The sequence below is a fragment of the Marmota marmota genome, unplaced genomic scaffold (assembly GCF_001458135.2).
Source record: "Marmota marmota marmota unplaced genomic scaffold, marMar, whole genome shotgun sequence".
In the NCBI taxonomy this organism is placed as follows: Eukaryota; Metazoa; Chordata; class Mammalia; order Rodentia; family Sciuridae; genus Marmota; species Marmota marmota.
This window is the reverse complement of record NW_026000185.1, coordinates 7654252-7673376: the sequence shown is the minus strand read 5'-3', so window position 1 is coordinate 7673376 and position 19125 is coordinate 7654252. Positions and strand designations below refer to the sequence as shown.

The 19125-nt window shown below is 48.0% G+C and overlaps 2 protein-coding genes across 12 annotated transcripts in view; one reads left to right on the top strand and one right to left on the bottom strand.

Moving 5' to 3' along the window:
* Positions 1-7357, top strand: part of Tmem204 (transmembrane protein 204) — a 20276-nt gene extending 12919 nt beyond the window's left edge. The window contains exon 3 of the mRNA XM_015490970.2: positions 6566-7357. Within this exon, the coding sequence (XP_015346456.1) occupies positions 6566-6810 (245 nt within the window). The 3' untranslated portion in view covers positions 6811-7357. The remainder of the gene's footprint in view (positions 1-6565) is intronic.
* The window catches only part of Ift140 (intraflagellar transport 140), a 74887-nt gene that overhangs the window by 29626 nt on the left and 26136 nt on the right, over positions 1-19125 (bottom strand). For 10 of the 11 annotated variants that reach the window (XM_048789391.1, XM_048789397.1, XM_048789400.1 and 7 more), the window contains 4 exons: positions 17969-18099; positions 14543-14711; positions 13143-13274; positions 9174-9373 (listed from right to left, as the gene is read on the bottom strand). In XM_048789391.1, the coding sequence (XP_048645348.1) occupies positions 9174-9373; positions 13143-13274; positions 14543-14711; positions 17969-18099 (632 nt within the window). The remainder of the gene's footprint in view (positions 1-9173; positions 9374-13142; positions 13275-14542; positions 14712-17968; positions 18100-19125) is intronic. The other variant, XM_048789395.1, reaches the window with a different exon arrangement.

The following is a 19125-nucleotide window of genomic DNA, read 5'->3' as shown; positions in this document are numbered from 1 at the left end:
GTGGAACCCAGCTCCTGGGTTCCACACCTGCCTGTATCCTTGTTGCCATGTATCCTGGGATGAGTTCCTCCACCCTGTGCCATCTGCTTATGTGGAGGGACGTATGACCCTGCCCACAGGAGTGGGTTTTCAGGAGGATGCTGGTGGTATCCTGCTAACTTACCCCTGGAGTCCTGTTGGGTGACCCCCACACAGGGAGCTGCCATCCTCAAACTGCTTCCACTATGCCCGCACATGCAGAACTTGGGCTCTTGCATTGTACACCCTGGGAAGGCCAGCTGTCCTTTGTGGAGGCACCAAACTCTTCCTCTCCAACAATAAATGTTTATGGAAGCCAGCTGTCAGGCCTTGGGCCACATGCTGAGTTTTCTCTCACATTGACAAACTTGCCTGTGTCCATTTCTGCCTGCTCACACCTTTATCTCCATAGTTCAGAGCCCATCTGCAAATCCAAACTCATCGGTGCTACCCAGACCACTTGTGACACTGGGTTTTGGTTGTCTCCCATATAGCCAGTGCAGAATGCTGGTAAAGAAAGCTGCCATAAGCCTTCCCTGGCTCCACATCCACAGCTCCCTTTCTGGAAATCACAACTTTCTTATGATGGCAAACTCACCATATACTCAGGGTCACTTAGCTCATCCCCAGGGACGCTGACTAGATCCACCCTTGAAAGGATAAACATTGTTGAAAAGCTCACATCGTGAGCTGGTTGGGAATTTTGCTGTTTTCTGGGGGTTGTTATGGGAAAATAGTTAGTCTTTGTTTATTCTGAATAATTCACTTCTCTGTCTTCTGTACCCAACCCCTGAGCACCAGTCTACCATCCCAGCTGCATGTCATCATCTCTCCATTCCCTCCTGCAACTGAGAATACCCAAGAACCTCAGGCTCCTGTGGAAGTACATGATTCCCCTCCCCAGAACCATGTGGATCACCATCATCTTGCTGCACACAAATGCTGGGCATGCCAACCCCAGCGGTGCCTGGATGGTCTTATTCAGCATTCTCTTTGGAAGCCAGTGGTGTTAGATCTGAAGGACAGGCGTCTCATTTGCTGGGAGCATCAGGGGTCAGCCCCAGGGTCTTTCCTCTGATGCCACCTGTGTGTATATTAGACAGTCGTTCTGAAAGGAAGGCCTTGTGACAGAAGCTGAGGCCCTGGGAAGCAGGCAGGAAGGAAGGGAGAGGAAAGGGATGCTCTGGCTGTGTTGTAACTCACACTGACTGTGGCCAGCCAGTGCACAGGAAGAGGCTGTTTGCTTTGGCAACGTGACTTCATGGAGATGAAATCAACCCCATGGCAGAACTGAGTGTTTGCTGAAGCTCTTCCCTTAGATGTGTTTCTGGACAAACTGATTACATCACTAAAATGTTTTGGGAGCAGAATCTTCAGGGTGAAAGGACACGGAGAAAGGGAATCTTGTTTTAGAGGCAGTGACAGTGGGAAGCTTCAAGCTGAAGGCCAGGCTTAGCTCAAGTTCATCTCCTTCCAGTCCTTCCTGTCTCTCCAGCAGAGAAGGTCCCGAAAGTGAAAGCTAACTTTTAGAATAATGCCTGTAGTGCAGTGTGACCAACCAGCCCACTCCAAACGTCTCTTTACCCTCCTTAGGTGGTCCAGATTGGCAACATGGTGCATAGTCACATATACATCTGCTTTCCTCTTTTTGTTTGCTTTCTACTACTGATTATGAAAAGGACAAACCCTTGTTCTACATGTCTGCATGGTCCATAAAGTCCCTTCTGTGTGGGCTCAGAGCAGGATATGGACAATGGCCAACCATAGGAGCTGACTGATGCTAACAGCTGTGCCCTTGTGCCTATTCTTGCATGCTGGGATGAGGGCAGGGTCCCCTCTTTGTAGTACAAGTGTCCCTGTGCTGGCCTCATCTGCCCCTCCCTGTGCTCAGGTTTCTCAGGGTTTAGGCCCGGCCGTGTTCTGAGAACTGTCAGCCTCAGCAACTTAGTGAGGCCCTCAGCAACTCAGCGAGACCCAGTCTCTAAATAAAATATAAAAAAGTGCTGGGGATATGGCTCAACCCCTGGTCAACAGCCCCCCCCCCCCCAAAAAAAAAGTATGTGCTCTAAGCTGCACAAAAACAACATCCAAGCTTGGGCTTCATGCAGGTGTTTTGAGTCACCTTTGCAGCAGGCCACAGTTCTAGGCTTTCCTTTGTACTGTTCTGGAGAAGGTAGATGAGGTATAGACCCTGAATCACACTCCTGTTAGAGAACTGAGACACCTGGAACTCTGGGAAATCAGCCCAGTGCTGCCTGCTGCTGGGTTCCCAAGCATGGTTTTCAAGACAGGTGGTGAGAGAGGTGGAGACTTGGCTTGTTCGCCATACTTGCTCCATCATCTCTCTCACTCTTCCATCTTGTATTTTTAGGACATAGGTGGCTATGTCCAGACTGTTTGTGCCCCTGTGAAGTCTCATTTCTTTGATCAATTTATCTACACACTGAGTGTTCTTTAAACTAATACATGAAAAATCGTGTTTGTAGAAGCAGTTACATGTTCTGAAGCCTTTGTACACGGTAAGCAATATGGATAACTCTGGGGAAGCAATAAAGAGACTAAAATGGTTAAAACGGTCTGCCTATTTAAAAAAAACATAGTATGCTGATCTTAAGAAAATAGCAAGGGCTCAGGGTAAAGCTCAATGGAAGAGTGCTTATCTGGCATACACAAAGCTCTGAGTTCAATCCCTAGCAAAGCAAAAAGGAAAAAAGGGAGAGGGAGGAGAAAAAAGCAGACAATAAAGTACTATGGCTGCGGCTCTCAGTCCAATGCTGCTGAGTGCCAGGCAGGCAGAGGGAGCTGCTCTCCATTCCTTCCCAGTGGGCTCCTGAGGGACAGGGCCTGTCTGGGCTGGGCCAGGCCTCCATCCTGTGCTGCAAGGGGGAGCCGCCTGGGGCAGGAGGTGGTACTGCTGCTTTGCCCACTCTGCATCTGCTCCAGGATATCAGGCTTCCCATTTGTTTAGAGTTGATGCCTATGCCTACTGGGATGGTGGGACCTCACCAAATGCCACTCCCTGGGAGAGGTCCTAGCCCTTGCTTCCCAGCTCCTCTGGATATAGTGTTTAATTTCACCTTCACCCAAGAACACCAGTTCTTCAAAGGAAAACCCTAGGCCTCAGCCATTTGAGATCACTAGTGATGGTACTTTATGAGGTCCCTAGCTTGGCAGTGAGTCTCACAGGTCAGCTTAGTACAGGCTATGCACAAGGACGCTGAAGGGCACCAGCTCCAATGTGTCTTCTTGACAGTGGTCAGTGGGGAACTGTCCCCCTGATAAGTGCTGGTCACTAAAAAAAAGCCTAGGGTGATATCCCCTTCATCTTCCTTTCCACACTGTAGTCCATTTCCTTTCACACCTACTGTGATTTGTCTTCAATTATATACTCAGCAAGTAACTGCTGAAACCATGGGGAGCGGGCGTGGGTGCATGTGGTCAATGAGTGGAACAAGCTCTAGGAGTGACAGGGGAGGAGGCCAAGTGACTCTAAACTGAGCTTGGAATGACTGGGGACAGGAGCCACTCCTTCCCAGGGCTGGTCAACTAAAGGGAGTGCAGCATGAGGAAAAGTCCAGATCAGATGGATGTGGCATTTTGGAGAAGCAGAAAAGGGCTGTGTGGCTGCAGGGAAGCTATGGGTAGTGGGGAGGAAATGGGAGGCCATGCAGGTCTGCCAGGCTGCAGTGCAGTCACCTTCTAAGGCAATGGGAAGTCTTGAGTCTTTATGGGCTGAGATCAGAGGGCTGGGGTGGCTCAGGGGTAGAGTACCTGGCTAGCCCGCACCAGGCCCTGGGTTAGATCCCCAGCATGGCAAAACAGTAACAGCAAAACTCAGATGGTGGGGGAGACAGGAGGAATGCTTTCTGACAGCTGTGTGGGGCTGTGGGAGGAGTGTCAGATGGGCTGACAAAGTCTGTGAGCATAGCTGTGAACCTGGAAATGTGCTGCCTGCCATGTGCCCAGCTTCAGTGAGGCAGAATCTAAAGAGTGGCACTTGGAACATGATAGAAGGGCCCTCAGAGGTCCTTCCCCCACCCAGAGGCTCAGCCACACCCAGGTATTCCTGCTAGCTTTATTCCCTCTTAACTTTTCTTTAGATTGTTGAGCTGCGCCTATGTTTGGACTGTACATGCAGGAACTGTCCTGTGTGTCCTCTGTGATATTTCCTGGGCCACATCTGAGGTATCCTGGTGAAATGCTTGCTCATACTCTCACTGAATTCCCCTGCTGGGCTGTTTACCATGGATGCGCATTTCAGAGGCACTTGATTTGGGGCCATGACTGTGAGTTTCCTTGAGTGGGACTACAGCTCCCAGGGCTACATGGTGCTATTCCCACAAGGCTGGTCCCTGAGGGCAGGGCAGGTTCCCCTCTGCTTGCATGTGACAGTGCTTGGTGTCTGCTTCCCTGTTAACTTTTCCAGTCTGGTAAGCATGTCAGTCCTTTCCAGAAGGTTCAAGGTCAGCTCTTTCAATCAAGTTCTTGTAGCTTACAAGTCTCTAGATAAGGTCTCTTGCCAGCAATTACTTGCAGACAAACTCTTTCTTTTTATGCATCAGTGATATAAACCGACCTGACTTTAGACAAGGGAGCTGTGCGAGGTGTGAGGTGGGGTCAGCCCTCCAGGTAGTGCCCCTTGATGGTACGGGGAGAAAAGTGAAGGATGCTATGGGATTAGATCTGAGACCACATACCAAATTTTTAAAACGCTGCTGTAGCATGCACAAACTGAAGGGAAGCTCAGGAAAAGGAGTACAGCATTTGTCATGGCAGGGGTGGGTGGACCCCTGGTAGCACCAGCTGCTGTTCTGTGGGCAAATTCCTTCTAGCTTGCATTATATTGCTGGCTACTGTCTTCAGTCCTCATGCCCTGCCCTGCTTATACTGCCTCTCATCTCAGACACAAGGTGGCACCCTCTGTACCCATCCTACCTCAATCCCAAGCATGACAAACTATTGGTTGGCAAAACACGCCCAAAGACATCATGAAAATGAAGGGACACATACTGAAAGTGTTTTCACTTTCATAATACGAAACACTGGTATAATTGCTTTACTCCACTAATGCAAATGCTGATATCATACTCTCTGCTGGTAGAGAGGAATGCCAGCAGTTCCTGGCAGGCAGAGTGCGCCATGGGTGGAAAACAAGCACCCAGAAGCCCTCCACACATAAACTTACAGAGCACCACACAAACATCCACAGCATGGTGGGTACTACTGCTACACAGGACAAAAGAGAGGCAGGTAATGTTCACTCATACTTTCCAGAAGCAATGTCATTGCACTGATGTCACTGCTTGTGTTTTAGATGAGTCAAAGCCTATGATCACCCCATTCCTCATCTGTATGTCTTGTTCCTCATCTGTATGTCTCAGTCTCTCCCTGTGCCTATGGATACTGCTCTTTCCTTTGAGGCCACATAGGGCCATGATTTGGTTTTCTGAGGAAAGCTGGGGCTCTGTGAGTGGAAGGCCATTGCTAACAGACACACAGGTCAGCCTGCAGGCCAATAGTGGGATAGTAGTGGGGGTTCAGCTTGGCAAAGCCCAGGAAGGGGATGTGATCTGATCCAGCCCAGGTAATGGAAAGTTTGGTAATTTATGTATGAGAAAGACTCACCCAGGTCACCTGGTCAATGGAGGATGCTGCTACTGGGGACGGAGTGGGACTGGCCTACTGTGTGATAGGAAAGGCAGCAACAGTAGAGCTACAGGGCTTTTTGTTTTTTGGACCAGGAACACTTAACCACTGAGTAACCACCTCAGCCCTTTTTTATTTGGAGACAGGGTCTCATTAAATTGCTTAGAGCCTTGCTAAGTTGGTAAAGCCAGCTTGGAACTCTTGACCCTACTGCCTCAGCCTCCCGAGTGGTTAGGATTACAAGTGTGGGCCACGTGCCCGGCATAGCTGCAGGTCTTAACTGTTGGGAAACCCAGATGGTGGGGTGGGAGGGAAGAGAGGGCCTGGTGCTGCTGCCCAGAAGCTGGTCCAGGTGATTCTACCCCTCCCATGTAGCTGGCAGGTCAAAGTGAGAGCAGGGCAGAAGCAGAGAACCGTGTGAGATCCACCTGGGTGGGCCACCCTCCTTAGGTCCCTAATCTCCACTCTCCACTCTCACCCTTTCTCTCTTCTTTGGGTGCACAGACTCTAGGCCATCTTGAGAAGAAGAGAATCTCTACTTCCTCTGAAAGCAAAGTCATGAACAAGACGACACACAAGAACAGGAATTTGGACCCTCTTTCTAGATAAGATTAAGGAAACACCTATTTTTGCTTTGAACTAAGCATTTATAAAAGCGGTCGATTTAACACAAAGTTATTGCTAGGTCTGGCTGAGATTCATCCAAGTAGGGAGGTGCTATGAGCAGGGAAAGGCCCACACCTGGAAGATTCCAGGACCCACTGCAGCTACCAGAGTTGTGCCCCACCCAAAGCCCCAGGTCCAGGGGCTGGGGAAAGGGGTGTAGCTTGCCTTCCGGGGAGCTCTGGACCAAGTTCTGGCTCAGAATAGGACTTTCTGAGTACTTCTCTTCTGTCTGCAGGCTTCGTGCTGGTCATTGGGTTGGTGACATTCTACAGAATTGGCCCCTACACCAACCTGTCCTGGTCTTGCTACCTAAACATCGGTGCCTGCCTTCTGGCCACACTGGCAGCTGCCATGCTCATCTGGAACATTCTTCACCGAAGAGAGGACTGCATGGCACCCCGGGTGATTGTCATCAGCCGCTCCCTAACAGCACGGTTCCGCCGTGGGCTAGACAATGACTACGTGGAATCTCCATGCTGAGAGGCCCTTCTCAGGACTTTACCTATGAATATCCACTATAACAGAATAGTTTAGAAATGGAGGGACTCTTCCATGTCTGCTTGTGTAGAGGTATGGGATAAGTCTGGTAACCCATAATATAAATCTGTACGATACTTGTATATATTTACTGTGTTACATACAAATATACCCTATGTCTTATATGTCTTATACGTCACGTGGACCACCTGCTCCTCCAGTACGATTTCCCTTGGCCAGTGCAGCATGGCTTCATGCCATGTGTTTCAAGGGCGAAGACGAGAAACTGAGACAGGGAAGAGGTGATGTGGCACCCTGCTCTCTGCCTGCCTTTGGGATTAATTCATTCTGTATCTGTTGAGAGGGCATCCCTGGTAATATTTCCTTTCACAAAGCAGAACACCCAGGAAGTTTTTCATGAAGTGTCCATGATATTCCTTGAGTGAATCAGAATTTATAACAGATGGTTTTATGCCATAATCAGATTAGTAGTATGCATTTTGCTTGACTGTTTTTCTAAGTTAAAATAAATGTAAACCTCTTAACTTTATCTAAAAACTGTATCTACCCTATCCATACTGCCAAAAGGGGAATTTCTTTAATGCTGATGTTACGAGGGGAGAAAGGATCTCCCTGAAGATCTGGTGGGAGTACATGGCCTTTATCCATGGTTCTGTGCAATGAAATCTCTATGGACTCTGAAAACCATGGCCTTGGGATGGCAGATCAACAAGACACGGAGGAGAAAGAACTCTGTTGGCTCTCCCCAGGGGGACCTCCAGCCTCTCCGGAGGTTCTGTGGGTGTGCAGTGCCTGCAGAACCAGGCTGCCTTCAGCTAAGCCTGTCCTTCAGTCTGCAACTCCCCAGGTTGGGCAGGAAACACCTCAGGTCTGGGTCTGCAATTCAGGGATCAGAACTGGCCCCCAAACTCAGGGCTGTCAATCCATGCATATAACTATAGTCCTGGTGGTTGGCTGGCTGGGCCTCTGCTTGATCAGGGTCACCAGGAGGTAGAAGAGGAGCCTAACATTGCACCTGACACTGGAGGCAATATGTAAGCTGGCCTCCTGGCTGCCTCAGAGCTTCCAAATGTCTACTGTGCTCAACCTTCCAATGAAAAGAAGGTAATCAGTTTGGATTCTGAAGCCCATGTTGTGCCAGGAATCTGTTGCTAGCCGGAACAAATGGTAAAATGGAAAACATTTTAACCCTCATAAAATGACTCATAATGAATGAAAAATAATTATGGACTAACCATCTACGACATACTCAGCCCACAGTATATAGAAATGACCAGACTCATGCTTGCAACTGAGCACGTTGATGTAAGCATTCAGTTCTTGCCTTCTTCCACTTGGCTCCTTTCTTAGCAATTGTTAGCACTATATAGATGACTATGTAGAAGCTCACTGAGGTTTAAAGTTGGCCATGGCATTTGTTCTGGCTGATCATGCTCATTGGAAATGAAAGTAATCCAAGAGAGGCTGGGCTAACCATTCGGTCTCTGCATGTCACCTCCAAACCAAAGGCCCTCTTTTCTACATGGCCAATGTGGACAAAGGCCCTTCCAGCTATAGTAAAGGCCTGGCCACGCTGGTCTGAGACAGAGAATGAGGATCTCAGGGTGCTTCCCGCACCACAGTCATCACAGCATACAACACCTGCTTCAAGCAACCGAGTTTCACACCTTTCCATATTTTTCTACCCTTTCAAAATTAAAATCCATCAAATGCTCTTGTGAAGGATTTCCAAGTTCCCTAGGTAATGGAGACGAGGTCCAGGCCCTGACTGTAATTGTTACAGCAACTCTAACTGCATTTTCACCTTGGTGTTTTTAGGGTTTAGTTATCAAAAATTTTCAGCAAGACTTATCAACTGCAGAACTTTCTACTATTAAGTATCCTGAACACTCAAAATATATGAAAACAGCTGGGTATGGTAGGGTGCACCCGTGATCCAAGAAACTGGGGAGGCTGAGGTTGGAAGATCACAAGTTCAAGGCCAGCCTCAGCAACTTTGCAAGATTTATAATAATAAAAATGGCTAGGGATGCAGCTCAGAGGTAGAGAACAGCTGGGTTCAAACCCCAGTGCCAAACTGCCCCCCGCCCAAAAAAACACAACAAAAACAAAACAAAACCACCATTAAAAACATCTGAGAGGCTCTAGCACCACAGATGCCAGAACCAGGCTCACTGCTTTGCCACACTGTGCACCATCTGAGGCTGGCTAGGCACGTCTGGGTACCCAAACTCAGTGGCATTTCATTGAGAGAAAATACCATTCAATATATCATGACACTTGATATTTTAAAATCCAGTCAAGAAGGATAGCAAGGAGAAAGGAAACAGTGTGTGTCACCTCACCTTTTAATGAGCTTGATAGATTTGAAAGCTTCATCCATGTCTCCAACAGTGATAAAGAAGCTGAAGTTGAGCATGGCATCCCGAGTAGGCTTGTCACAGTCCTCCAGCCCCACAAAGTCTCGCAGGGGTCTCTTGGCCACCATCTGGGGGACATGGTGGTGCCCAGAATTCACCCTGTCTTCTCTGTCTTCTTCACCAGGCTGAAGGACAAAGGCCCCATGTGTCTGTTAGTTCACATATAAAGGTAATGCCTACACTTAATTCTTTTGGAGAAAATCTACCCAAAGACAGGCACCCTGCTCAGCCACAGGCCAAGTGATCTCTTTAGGATCATCGGGAATCACTCAGGCTTGGGGTTACAGATAACAGGCCAACAAAAGCTGTCCAGGTGTGATCTTGTTTTCAGCCTCTAACTCACTGAAGTCAGATTCTCACATTTAAAATGTCTATGACTGTTCTCATTTTCTGTTATGTTTCATTAAATACTTTTTACCAGCTTGAGATCACCAAGTCAGATACACACATATATCTTTGTGAGGTCTCTGAAAGTTACAAGAACAGTAGTCTGATTTCAGGAAAAATTTTCCAAAATGATAACCTGGATGACTCACTGGAATTTTCTGGAAGAACTGTCAACATAGTGCCGTGTTCCCCAAACAAGCACCCAGAGGAGAGATGTTCCTACAGGGCACAATGTACAATGTGCAGGCCAACTTCCTCACCTGGACACCTTCCTCCAACCAGGACCCCAAACTCAAGCTATTGAGACTCCTGCTATCCCCACCACAGTCCCTTCTGCTGCTAACTGCTCTTCTGTACCCATGCCCCACTTACTCTCTTGTAGGGTGTCTCTCCAACCTGTACAAGCATTTCCTATACTATGGAGATTGTGACACACCCTCCTGGGACCTGCTTCTCTACAAGTCTTGATCTGCTAACACCCTGTGACTTCTTTTTTTAGTTGTTGATGAACCTTTATTTTATTTATTTATATGTGGTGCTGAGAATTGAACTCAGGGCCTTACACATGCTAGGCAAGTGCGCTACTGCTGAGCCCTAGCCCTAGCCCACCCTGTGACTTCTTAAAGGATAACTCTAGCCACCTTCCTCTCCAGCTCAGTTTCCACGAGCTCCTGACCTGTAGCCCCAGGGACCAGGTCCTATGGAGGAGAAACACTCAACCTGGACCTTCTCAGGCCTACTGTGGCTGTGGAGGCCCTTTTAAGCACAGCACAGACCATAACAAGGCCTCTGTTCAGAGCAGCTTGAGTGTAGGGGTCATATATGGGTGTAACTGGGTCAGATCAGGCAGAAGGCTGAACGTTTGGGCAGCTTCTGCATCCAGTGGAAATTCAAAAAATGTACACAAAACAACAAGGAGTTTCTGCCTACCTGGTGTAATGAACTGCAAGGAGGCAGCCAAACTTCCCCTGGGTAACACCATCAGCTCTGGTGTGGGTCTGATGAGAACCCAATTTGCTGTGTGAACACACTAGGAAATTCTCATAATTCACCATGCCCTGTATGCTCACAGGAGCTCTTGTTTTGGTTCCTCATCACTACTCTGTGAGGCAGGGATTGTTTATCCCACGTGACAGGAGACTGGAGCAACAAGACAAGGTCACACAGTGTAGGTTCAGGGACCAAGGGCCTTTGTACTCTCTCCCCAACTACCTCTGAATGTGTGAGCACTGGAAAGATGGGAGAAATGAAGCTTACGAGTTTGCATTTTGCAAATAATCAGAAGGGCAGTTTTTAAAGGAGCAAAATACATCTCACAGGTTGCAAACGCAGGTCAATTACACATTTTCTGTATGCAAATATCAGATGAAGTGGCTGGTGTGTGCCACAGGTCCAGGCCAGGCCCAGCCCAGAGCTGAGAAATCCTGCCAAGCCTTGACTGGTAACGCTTGAGCTGGCACTGGAATCTCGGCTGCCCGGCAGAGGTCCTCAGGTGGGCATGCAGCTAGGTGGGAAGAGTGGGAACACACCAACACAGCTCATGACTTGAAGCAAAGGGTCTTGAGTAGACAACAGAGTCAAGATGACCAATCCTAACCTGAGGCTCTGCATTGAGATTGCATCATACACACCTCTTCTCTGGAACAACTATAACCATGTAAAGAGAGATGAGAATGAGAGAGAAAAAGAAAAGATGCATGACATGTGGAAGAAACGAAAACCTACAATGAGAAAATTATGGGGGAAACTTTAGAGAGAGAATTTAAAAGAACTTTCCCAACTTTAAGTTCTCAAAGAAAAATTAAAGCATATAAGGAAACAAAATGAGATTGGAATTCAGAGAAACACCAGTCTGGTGCTGATTTACTTAAGGTAAATCAGCTAAGGACACCTACAAAGAATCCTTGTGTTTGACAAGACACATCCACACTTTTCTGACCAACTCTATCTTAATGCACGTGGAAGTATAACCAACCAATGGTCAGGCCAACTTTGTATGGCTGTGAGATACTGCTCTATGCCATACCTTGGAGAGCCACGGCCAGGTTCACTCTTGCTTCCAGTGCATGTGTAACTATCCACAGGTCTAGCCAGCCCAGAACCAGAGACAGGCAATGTGTGCTCACGGAACTCTCACAAATCAAGGGCCAGTACCCTTCTTGCCTCAGATCTTTTATGCCACCTCCTTTTAAAGTGAGCCCCAACCCCAGCAAGAGCCCTGGTGGGTTCTCACGCTGCTGGGGACTGCCTGTCAGCCCATGCAATACAGTCTCATTGGTTCACTTGGTTGCACAGAGAGGCTGTGCCCACAACACTCAGGTCCTTCATATGCTCTGCGTGTCCCTCTGTGGTCTATCACCTTCCCCCAAGCTTTGGCTGCAGAATTAACAGATGCTATCTGCTCAAAATTAGAAAAGAACAGGATCTTATTTTTAAGATCCATTTAAACCAGAAACATGTAAACCAGGTAAAAGTTGACACTTTTTAGTCATCCTAACATGACAAAAAAAGGGAGATGGCAGAGGGGTGGTCTATGTGTCTATGGAAGGCGTGGACCCTGCAGGAGAGCGCTTCCTTCTTTTAGGAGATCAAAACTCCTAGCAGCTGCCATACCCCAGCTCTGAAGGGAAGCAGCAGCCCCTACACCCTGTAGGACAACCTGGGCTCACTGACAGCACCAGCCCAGGCAGAATTCTGAGCTGGCAGGTTCCTTGGGCTCCTGGGTGAAAAAGCCTCTCAAGCAACTCTGGAGGCCCCAGGGCTGGAGAACAACCGGGTGGTGAGGCCACTAAAAGGAGCCACTCACAGTCCTCCTGGATGAAGGATGCTCTTGGGCAGACATCCCAGGCACCCTTTATTCAGCATGTCATTTCAGAACCAGAGACAGATTTGATTTTAGGTCTACAAGGGACCTGGCCATAAGGAGACTATGTCTCAAGGAAGGTAAAGAATTTGTTCAAAATCAACTAGTTAGGTATGTGTTCATGTGCGCAGAAAACGACCCCATTCTATGAAACCTCTGGAAAGGAGGCACTACCCTGTTCACAGCAACTGCCTCTACACTTGGGTTATAGAGATTTTTGACTATGGTTTTTACTTCTTTAATTATAGTTCTTAAATTTCCTATAGTGAATACAGGAATATATAATTTCCAAAAAACAGCTAGAATAAAAATGAAAAGATAGAAGAGCTGAAAGGTAACATGACTTTAGGAGAAAACCCAAAAGGGAAGCGCTTGGAGTCCTAGCCCGAATCAGACCAAGGGGACAACGTGCTCAGCATGACTTCTGACCATCCTAACAGCAAAGTCACTTTTTGGAATTTTTCCTAGCCCAGGAGACATCAGTGTGTGCAGACTTTCATGTAATAAATTACAGTGGATGGCTAAAGTAGCTTAAGGAGAGGTGAAAGTGGGGAATCTGGAAGACTAACATGCACCTCAGCGCCTCATGAGGCTTACAAGAATCACACCAGCCGGGGAGGGCAGAGGAGCCTGCAGAGCCACACCTTTCTTGTGAAGTAATAATGGGGCACTTCCATCCCCACCAGCACTTGGTAGGCGGGAGGCCGGGGGAAGGTCTCATACAGCAGGAAGCTATGCTCTTCGGAAATGAAGAAGGACAGAACCAAGACGTCCTCCTGGAAAGAAAGGATAACACTGTTTTTATCATTTGCTGTTTTCCTTCTCATTTCCATTTGCACTGCCAGGAAGTTCACATAACCCAGAGAAAACAGGAGTGTCAACTCTTCTCAGAGCATGTGGCCCCTGTATCCACTAGGGCTTCTCAACTGCTATCTGCCTCCGTTGGAAGGACCCAGCCCACCTAGCTGTGACGACCATCAGTGATTTGTCACTTCTATCTGAGCTGGTGGCATAACAAAAAGGCTCTCTCTATGTTTTAGATACCCCTCGGGTATCTTTACTCTGGGTGTGGTGGTGCGTGCCTATAATCCCAGTGACTGGGGAGGTTGAGGCAAGAGGATCCCTAGTTTGAGGCTGGCCTGGGTAACTTAGTGAGTTCCTGTCTCAAGATTTTAAATGAAAATGAGAGGGCATGGTGGTGCACACCTATAATCCCAGCAGCTTGGGAGATTGAGGTAGGAGGATCGTCAGTTCAAAGCCAGCCTCCAAAAGTGGGACTCTAAGCAACTCAGTGAGACCTATCTCTAAATAAAATACAAAACAGGGCTGGGGGTGTGGCTCAGGCCCACTTCTCACTGTCTTGGTGAGGCAAGTCCTGAAGTTTCAGGGTTGGTTGCCCTTTGCTTAGTTATCTGAGAGCCCACATAGATTCCTCTGAGAATGAGGTGGGTTAGAAGGAGGCTCACAATGTCTGATGTCCTGCAAGACAAAGAGCTAGACATTGTCAGAGGCCCCAGGTACAACTCAGGCACCCTGGGGCACATGGCATAGAGGTAGGAGGCTCTGTAGAGGAAGGACTTGGGTGGTCGGCCTTGTTGGAGGGTGATGGATGTGGTAGAATAGATGGAGCAGGGCCAGGCTGCCTCAGGTCCGACTGCAGCATGGGCTAACGTTGGGGTTAGTCCACCTGAGCTGCTTCAACACGTTTCCCAACTCAAAGGGAGAATAACATAACAGTTGAGATAACAAGAGAACCTGGAGACAAAAAGGGTAGAGTAGCAACTGTACCAAGCCCAAAGAAGAGAGAGGCACCACACACCAAAGGCTTCCTACGTTTAAGAAGGGTTGTGCGCCATAGACCCAGAGAAACAGTTCTGAATGGCAACCACACCTTCAAATGGCGGGAAGCATGAGGCAGATGCTCCCCTCCACATGAATGCATTTCCTTACTAACTCTCCCATAAGCCCAGTAACCAAGACCCTGTGCTTGCCACACAGCCACCACCTGTTTCTACAAACACTATGTGGCAAAGTGGTCATGTACCGTGGGGCTGGCGCTGTCCTGAGTGAGGGGCTGCTTGTCTGCAGCCTGTGGTTGGGGTCCCAGCACCTCCTGCACGACCTCACACACGAAAAGCCTGGGCTCGCTCTGATCCCAGAAATGACTCACGGGAACATGATTTGTCAGCCTTTCATCTGCAAAAATGTGGCTCCTAGAACAGAAGAGAAGAGCCATCTCCAAATGAGAAGAGCATTCCTGTTACCATGCCCCACACCACTTGTCCCATCCAGTCATCAGGCTGCAGTCTCCATATGCAGGTGAGTATATCCTATACTGCCATGCACCTTGTCAGGGCATGCTCAAGAGTTTGAGAAACTGGTTGAAGGGTCCTGGTAAAGTGCAGTATGAGGGATGCAGAACATGATGCTTGGGCTCTGGAGGTCTTGTGGAGGGTCCAGGACTCTCTCCAGAAGGCCCTTTGCCAGGACTAGTGGGATGGTGCCCCCTGCTAGGTAGCACAGATGCCAAGGCTTATAAATGTAGACCTGGGTTCCAGCCTTGGAGGTGACTATGTGATGATTCCTATTTTATCATGGTTCCTCTCATCTCTGAAATTCCATGTTTTATTGTCCCTGAACTCCACAAAGTACTGCAGGAAGACCAAAAGGAACTGGTTTAAAGAATGAAAAAGATTTAGGGGCTGGGGTTGTGGCTCAGTGGTAGAGCATTCGCCTGGCATACGTGAGGCATTGGGTTTGATCCTCAGCACCACATAAAAATGAAATAAAGATATTGTGTCCACTTATAACTAAAAAGTAAATATTACAAAAAGAGAGAAAAGAATGGAAAAGATTTCAAAAGAGGAAAGGCACCTGAGTTGAGAGAGAGACAGTGACTCTCATCTGCCTCCCCTAGAGGTGCATGGTCAACCCAGGGGTGGGGTCGGGGGGTTTGCTGGCTCATCAGCCCTTTCTGGCTATGTAGCAGGGTAGGACCCAGTCCTACAGAAAAAGAACATTCCTCATGGATGCTCCTGGCACCAGAGCTGGAGATGCTCCCATGGACCACATCCTTCTCTAGCACTGCAGATGTGATGTGCACAGTGTTTTGGACAGAGCATTTCCTGAGTGCCAGACACAGTAGTTCCTTAGGTATGAGACTGGCCTGGCAAGGGCTGAAGAATGGACAGAAAGAAGACTGCCATCCCTTCAAGGGAAGCCATGAACTGTGAAAGAGAGAAAAGTGAGAACTCAAAGACATTTTACAGGGAAAACTGGGGACTTGGGTCACAGCAGAGTTTGAAGAAGAGGTTAGTTCTGAAGTTTTAAATATGGGTGGCCAAGAGGAGGGTTCTGTGGTGAGAACTGGACCTTTGGGAAGTGGGCTCTGACTATCCCAGAGGGGTAAGATGCTCAAAGGCATGTGTTCTGAAGCAGGAGAACTGGGGCTGGATTACGAGAGAAGTGAAGATGGGAATGTTAAACTGGGGGAGCAGCAGGGGTGCAAGCTAGAGCATTTCAGGTCAACAGGTCAATAGGGGTCCACAGAAGGGTCTGATGAGGCAGGTATCACTCAAGAAAGGCAGAGGGACAAGGCAGGGGACTCAGAGGCTGGACAAGAGAAGGTGTGTTGGAAAGTTAAAACTAGTGAAAGTGGGGCTGAGGATGTAACTCAGTAGTAGAGCACTTGTTTAGCATGTGCCAAACCCTGAGTTTTACCCTCAGCATAGGAAAACAAACAAACAAACAAACAAAAAACCAAAAATGAAAAAACCTACCCAAAGTAGTGAGCAGAACAAAAAGGATGCTAGAACAAGCACTGAGCCCCCACTCAGTTCCTTTGCTCTTCCAGCCTTGGGGCAGCTCTGCGTCCTGTATTGACATGCACCCTTAAGAGTTTGAGAAACTGGTTGAAGGGTCTTGGTGAGGACCCTGGTGAGGTGCAGTCTGAGGGATGCACTGATCCATGCCTAAAGATTCCCATGGCATTTTTTTTTTCTTCTTTTGGTACCAGGGATCAAACCTGGGCGCTTAACTCCTGAGTCACATCTCCAGCCACCCCCACACCCCACTTCTTTTAAATATTTTTAATTGTCAATGGACTGACTTTATTTATATGCAGTGATGAGAATTAAACCTAGTGCCTCATACACACTAGGCAAGTGTTCTACACTGAGCTACAAACCCAGCCCCCCACCCCACTTTTTAACAAAATATTTTTAGGTGTAGTTGGACACAATACCTTTACTTTTATTTATGTGGTGCTAAGGATCAAACCTAGTGCCTCACATGTGCAAGGTAAGTGCTCTCATGAGCTACAACCCCAGCCTCTCTCCAGCCCATTTTATATTTTATATTGGGACAGGATCTCACTAAGTTGCTCAGGGCCTTGCCAAGTTACTGAGGCTAGCCTTGAACTCTCAATTCTCCTGCCTCAGCCTCCTGAGCCACTGAAATCACAGGCGTGGCTACGGCTCCTGGCCCACGGCATGCTTTCCTGTTGGCACTCACCTCGATGCTTATGCATCCACTTCTGATGTTAACTATGCTTCTATGCCACTGACATGGGGAGACTCGACCCCACCGCCCTCGGCTTGCTTTCCTGCCTAAATTCATGCAGAATCAATGTGAATGAAGGTGAACTATTCTAAGCACTTGAGGTCCATCCTGGGAATGTGTTCTCAGTGCCAGAAAGAACTACACATGTATGTTCCATTAACCTCTGAAGAAAGACAAATATATTCTTCACAAAGACAGTACCCTCCCTTCTGCTGGAGACAGCAATGGGTGTGAGGCTCACTATACTGCCTCTTTCCTGTGACTCCTAGGCCATTTCTACAGACCCTATGGCCAGAGCCCCTCCAAAGCTCAAGTTCCATTTTCTTTCTTTCCTTTTTTGGTACCAGGGATTGAACCTGGGACACCTAACCGCTTAGCCACACCCTCAGCCCTATTTTTTTTTTAAATATTTTTTTTTAGTTGCAGTTGTACACAATACCTTTATTTTATTTATTCTTATGTGGTGCTGAGGATCGAACCCAGCGTCTCACACGTACTAGGTGAGTGCTCTATCACTGAGCCACAACCCTAGCCCTATTTTGTATTTTATTTAGAGACAGAGTCTAACTGAGTTGCTCAGTGACTCGCTTTTGCTGAGGCTGGCTTTGAACTCACAATCCTCCTGTCTCAGCTTCCTGAGCCGCTGGGATTACAGGCAAAGTTCAAGTTTGTACTCAACCAACTCCAGAACCTTAGCTATGGAGGACAGAGACCAAGGTCTTGAATCCACTACAACTGCACAAATTTCTGTTATATATCCTGTTCTTACTACTAGTAAATGCTGTGAAGTTTACTACTAGTAAACTTCTGAAGCTTGAAACATAACTTAGGAACAATCAGGCCAGAAGATGTGAAATAGGCAAATGCTGTTTTCAACATTCTTTAACAAAATCCCCAACCATAATCTTACTTGTTAGTCTCTTGTCCATTAAAGGACAGCGACTCTCTCTGATCAATCTGTCCAGCCTTGAAGTCGAAGACAGTCACTGTGTCCATTTCAACATCATAGAAGCAGATTTTGGAATCGGGGCTGTTGTCAACCTGGGGAGAGAAGATGGGACAACTCAGGGACATGCCTGGACCAGTGCTGTGTGGGCCATGCTTTCAGAACTTACGCTCTGAGATCCAGCTTGCTTTTGTCCCACTGCTGCAGTCTCCAAGTGACTGCTTGATGTTGTCAGAGAACGGAAAACAAATCTGAAAGACTGTTTAGCTGCTCTTAGTATGGAATGGAGATATTTTCCTAGCTGAAGTTGATCAACTCAGGAAATCAGAAGGAATCTGAATTCTGACAGAGCAACATGCCGGATAAAAATGAAATAAACTTCACAAAATGGAGGCTGGAGCTGCGTGCTCCCAGCAACTCAGGAGGCTGAGGTAGGAGGATTGCAAGTTCAAGGCCAGCCTGGACAACTGAGACCATCTCTTAAAATAAAAACAAAGGGGGAAGGGCAGGATATAGCTCGGTGGTGAACTCGGCCTGGATTCGATCCCCAGTACCCACCTCCGCACCACCACCACCACCACCACTTGGAGGCTGGCCACACCAGGGAGTAAGTACTGTCCACCATAAGGCCAGGAGTGGAAGCATCACATGGCTCACCACACCCACTATCCTGAGCAAGCCCACACTGCTCGCTCTCAGCCTGCTGTCCAGGGTGGCCTGGGAAACTTTGTAAAATGACTGCTCCACTCACAAGTTCACAGCAGCACTACTCATGAGCAAGGGGAGACAGCAAGTGTGCAAAGACGGATGAATGGTCAGCAAAATGTGGTCCACCCTACCAAGGAGTAGTACTCAGCCATAAGAAAGATCTGAAGCCCTGGACGAGCTATGGAAGCAAGCTCAGTGAGAGGCAGGTAGGCAGGCACACAGGTTACTGCACCACTGTTACATTTGTATAGTGACCAGAAGAGGCAAACACAGATAGCAAGCAACTAGTGGTTGCAGGGAGCTGAGGAGATAGGGGAATGGGGCCAGACTGCCAAGGGTGATGGCATTTTCTTTCTTTCTCTCTCCCTCTACCCCCCAAGTCTGTCTTTCTCCTTCCTTCTTTCCTTCCTTCC